We start from the raw sequence: 4,548 nt of genomic DNA on the forward strand, positions 1-4,548 counted from the left end.
TATATTTAAAAGACAATATATATTTAAGAAAACCCCTAATGTAGGTGTCAAATTTATAAAACTATATAAAAATAAAGGAAGATATGAGTTTAGATCAGAGACTTTCACAGAAGATTATTTTAAGGAAATAATAAAGAAATATTTTAATAAGCAAAAAGGAGCAGTACTATTTGAAGACATAAGAGATTATCACTTATTTCAAACAACCTATATTAAATTAATTAATCCAATATTAAGAGCTAAAATTTACAAAGCCAATATATTACTGAAAGATATTGAAACTTATAACGAAATTAAAGAATTAATACTAAAAAACCATTATGAAACAAACCATAAGGGTATTGATCAAACATATTCACAATTAAAAAGAGAATATTATTATCCTAATTTAAAAACAGAAATAAATAAAATAATAAATAATTGTAACATTTGTTCTATTGCTAAACATGATAGAAATCCCATTAAACATGAATATAATGTCACTCCTGAAATTAAAACTATAAGAGATTTATATATGATTGACATTTGGTGTTTTGATAATAAACGATATTTAACTTGCATTGATGTATATTCAAAGTATGTACAAATTTGTGAAACGAATGGCTCGGACTGGCTAGAAGCTAAAAAAGCCATGATAAGTATATTTAATAATATGGGAAAACCAAAACGAATTAAACCAGATAGAGATAGTTGTTTCGAATCATTTTCATTTAAAAATTGGATCATAAGTGAAGGAATACAATTTATAGAAACTCATTCAAAGACAGGTATAGCAGATTTGGAACGATTACACGGCACACTAAATGAAAACTTGCGAATAATTAGAACTAAGAATGATATAGAAGAATTATATCACCAAGTTGAAAGCACTTTGTACTACTACAATCATAAAACAATACACTCCACAACCAAAGAGATTCCATATCAAGTATTTTTTGAAGGAAAATTAATTAAAACAAATGTTCAAGGAAATAAAATTAAAATAATCAAGAAACGTAATAACTCACGTCTAAATAAAGATATCAATCCCAAATACTTAAAAGTAAATAATAAAATAAAAAGCTCTAATCCACATAAATTGTTTAAAGGCATTGTATTAGAAAACAAAGATAATTATATAACCACGAAAGATAAAAATAATAAAATTATAAAAAGATATAAAACTAATTTTGTGAGGAAAAAGAAATACACATAATTAATTTAAATTATTTTTAGTCTTCACCATAATAAATATTATACCTTTCGCAACAACACAATATTTGGATATAACAAACATAAATGAAGGAAATGGATTTACTTTAATCAGAGGATCAGAAGAAACTATAATAGAGAAATATGATGAAAGAATACACGCAATAAATACAACACAGTACAACGAAGGATATGAAATATTAGCCAATTTATACCATGAAAATATGGTATTACAAATACCTAAATTAACTATAAAACTTTTTAAATTAGAAAGAGAACTCTTAGTAATAAAACTCAGACCAAAAAGAGGACTCATTAATTTAATAGGAAAAGGACTCAAGTTTATTACAGGAAACATGGATAGTGACGATGAAGAAAGAATAAATCACAAACTATTAGAACTAGAAAAGAATACAAAACAACTTATTAAAACTAGAAACGACGATACAGAAATAGTTAAAACCATTGACAGCGAAATTAGACATATAATAGACCATATTACACAACAAGATAGAATAATACTAAGATTACAGACTCTCGAAACACCAGACTTTAATCAAACACTCATACAGAATTTTGAAGAAAACCTTGACCTACTACACAATCATATCAGAGATTTAAAACATTCAATTACGTTAAGTAGGTTAGGAATATTAAACCCAGACCTGCTATCAGAAGAAGAAGATAAAGATTTTACCATCGATACTTACAGACATATTAAAACCACTCTCTGGAAGAGTAATGAAATGCTTTATTTTGTTTTATCAATACCAAGCTTTTACAATAAATCTTTTTATAAAATGTATATAGAACCTATACCAAACTATAAAGAATTTAAACAAATTGTACTACAAAACAAAGAAAATTTAATTACCGATAATAAGAATATTTATGTACAAAGAAATCAAAAATTGTATGAAGTTGAAGACATTTGTTTAAAAAATATATTAGGAAATTCACTAATGGAAAATTGTAGTTTTGAAGAAAATAGAAAAGAAGAAATAAAAAGTATAAATAATAATATAATTATTGGAAAAAATTTAAAACAGCAAATAATTAATAATAATTGTAATAATATTTCCTTATCAGTTAAAAGAAACATAATTATTAAATATCAAAATTGTAAGATAATTATTAATAATATTACATTTACTAACGAAAATAAAATTTATTCTGAACATTTTATTTTACCTATTCAAGAAAAGAATATTACAGAAAAAGAATATATTAATTTCAATAAATTACACTATAAAACTTTAAATTTATCAAATAAGCTAAAATATATAGAGGAAAAGACTATTAAGCAAAATTATATTAATGTATCAATTATTGTAATTGTACTTACTGTAATTATTATTTTTATTATTGTAACATATTGGACCACACATAAAACTAAAAATATTGTCATTAGCGAGGACGCTAATCTTAAGGAGGGAAGAGTTACATATGCATCCACTCAAACACATAATAAATACAAATATAATATAATGGGTAATAAAGTTAACCCAGTATAAAATATACATTTTATTATTTTTACTGTTCGTGACAATTTCATATAATTTTATGATTCACAATATTGAACGATTTCAATATTGTTCGTGACAATTCCTAATTGGACAATTCGTCACACATTTCTAAATAGTAAATGGTACCATTGTTTAATAAACTAATAGATGTTTATTAATTATGCGTATTCAAGTTATAACAATGCATCTCTTTAACATCAAAGATCGATCATTAAACACGCACCTAATTATATTAGAAATTCTTCTATGATGATGCATCCAAGTAATATTGGTATAAAGTCACGTTCACCTAATTATCGATCCTAACATAAAATATGTTTTACGACACACTTTACAAGCATCGATCCTATTGGGTAATTACACAGATGCTTGGTTTATGATAGAATATTATTCTATCATTCATCCCATATAAAAACTGAATGCACCACTCAGAGGCAGTCAGTACAATTTCGACCATGTCTTCGCCATTATATTAAATTTCAAATCTCGTCCTCGTTAATAAAATAAATATCTTATTCGTGTGTGATTTTCTTTTATAAAAATAAATAAAATCTTAACTTTGTAAATGTTTAGTGAATGTTTAAATAAATAATAAAAATATATAAAAAGTGTCATTCGTGTTTTATTTTAAAAATATATTTATATAACATAAATATATAATTCATGCACTGAAGTAAATTTTGCTATTATTTTTCTTGAATATATAACTTTGAATATATAAGCACATATATTTTTTATAGTGTGGTAAAAGTTTTGTTAGTAAAGAAGAACTCAAGATACATATGAGGCGACATACTGGTGAGAAACCTTACTCATGTACGAAAGTCAGTTTTTCAATTACCTTTATTTAGTATTGTATAAAAATTAGATTTATGTTTTTTAGTGTAATAAAAAATTTGTTGCTAAGATAGGACTTAATCTTCACATGAAACGACATATTGGTGAAAAGCCACACGTTTGCCTTGAATGTGGAAAACGTTTTATGCTCGCCTTTGAGCTACGTTATCACAGTAAAACTCATTTACGACTATTTGCTTGCGATGAGTGTGACGAAAAATTCAAAACAAATAAAAAGTAACTCTATTTATATTAAAAAATTAAATTTATTAAAGGATTATTTTTACAGACTTTTAAAACATATCAGAATTCATTCATCTGTAAGAAAGCGGGAAAACAAAGCCCAGAAGCATAAATTCAAATTCATGGAATGCAATGTGGCAGAGGAAGAACTTAAAAATCATTACGACAGGGGAGATCATATAAGTGAGATCTTTGTAAAAATATAATATATAAGTATTTTGAGAAGCAATTATTAATTCTTTGTTTAAAAATTGCGTTGCTACTGTGACTTTTAATACGTATAACCTTACATGACAATTTATCTTTTGAATGGGTTGCTTACTACGGGGATCTATGTTTCAAAAGAAAACTATTTTATTTTGAAACTATATTTAGCTTGACACTACAACAAAGAATTTTCTTTTGTGTTTTTAGGCTTTAATGAACATAATATCTAAAAATTAAAACAGTCGTGTAATATCAAGACATTTTTTGATGTTTTCAAGGGTTTTCTTAAGGGTAGATTATAATAATAATATTATTTTCCAAATATTTTGTAAACTTAAACCTAAAAACACTAAAGAACATTAGGCTTTAAATGAAAGTGATTTATTTATTTATATATTTTTATATATTGTTTTTAAAATCAAGCATTAATCTTGTGAAATTTTGTATTTATATTATATTATATTATATATTATATTATATTATATTATATTATATTATATTATATTATATTATATTATATTATATTATATTATATTATATTATA

The 4,548-nt window shown here is 24.2% G+C and overlaps 1 protein-coding gene across 1 annotated transcript; it reads left to right on the plus strand.

Moving 5' to 3' along the window:
* The first annotated feature begins 3,382 nt into the window (after window positions 1-3,382).
* On the plus strand, window positions 3,383-4,221 carry LOC119664977 (protein suppressor of hairy wing-like). The gene is made up of 4 exons (XM_038074314.1): window positions 3,383-3,390; window positions 3,458-3,541; window positions 3,601-3,791; window positions 3,844-4,221. The coding sequence occupies exons 2-4, from the start codon at window positions 3,500-3,502 to the stop codon at window positions 4,001-4,003; spliced, it is 393 nt and encodes a 130-aa protein (XP_037930242.1). The 5' UTR covers window positions 3,383-3,390; window positions 3,458-3,499; the 3' UTR covers window positions 4,004-4,221.
* The last annotated feature ends 327 nt before the right edge of the window (window positions 4,222-4,548 follow it).

The sequence above is a fragment of the Teleopsis dalmanni genome, unplaced genomic scaffold (assembly GCF_002237135.1).
Source record: "Teleopsis dalmanni isolate 2A unplaced genomic scaffold, ASM223713v2 unscaffolded_contig_3138, whole genome shotgun sequence".
Taxonomy (NCBI): Eukaryota; Metazoa; Arthropoda; class Insecta; order Diptera; family Diopsidae; genus Teleopsis; species Teleopsis dalmanni.

Coding starts and splice junctions, on each gene's coding strand:
- LOC119664977 (XM_038074314.1), top strand. CDS start 3,500: ATGAGGCGACATACTGGTGAGAAACCTTACTCATGTACGAAA. Junction 3,542..3,600: donor AACCTTACTCATGTACGAAA/GTCAGTTTTTCA, acceptor TATGTTTTTTAG/TGTAATAAAAAATTTGTTGC. Junction 3,792..3,843: donor AAATTCAAAACAAATAAAAA/GTAACTCTATTT, acceptor TTATTTTTACAG/ACTTTTAAAACATATCAGAA.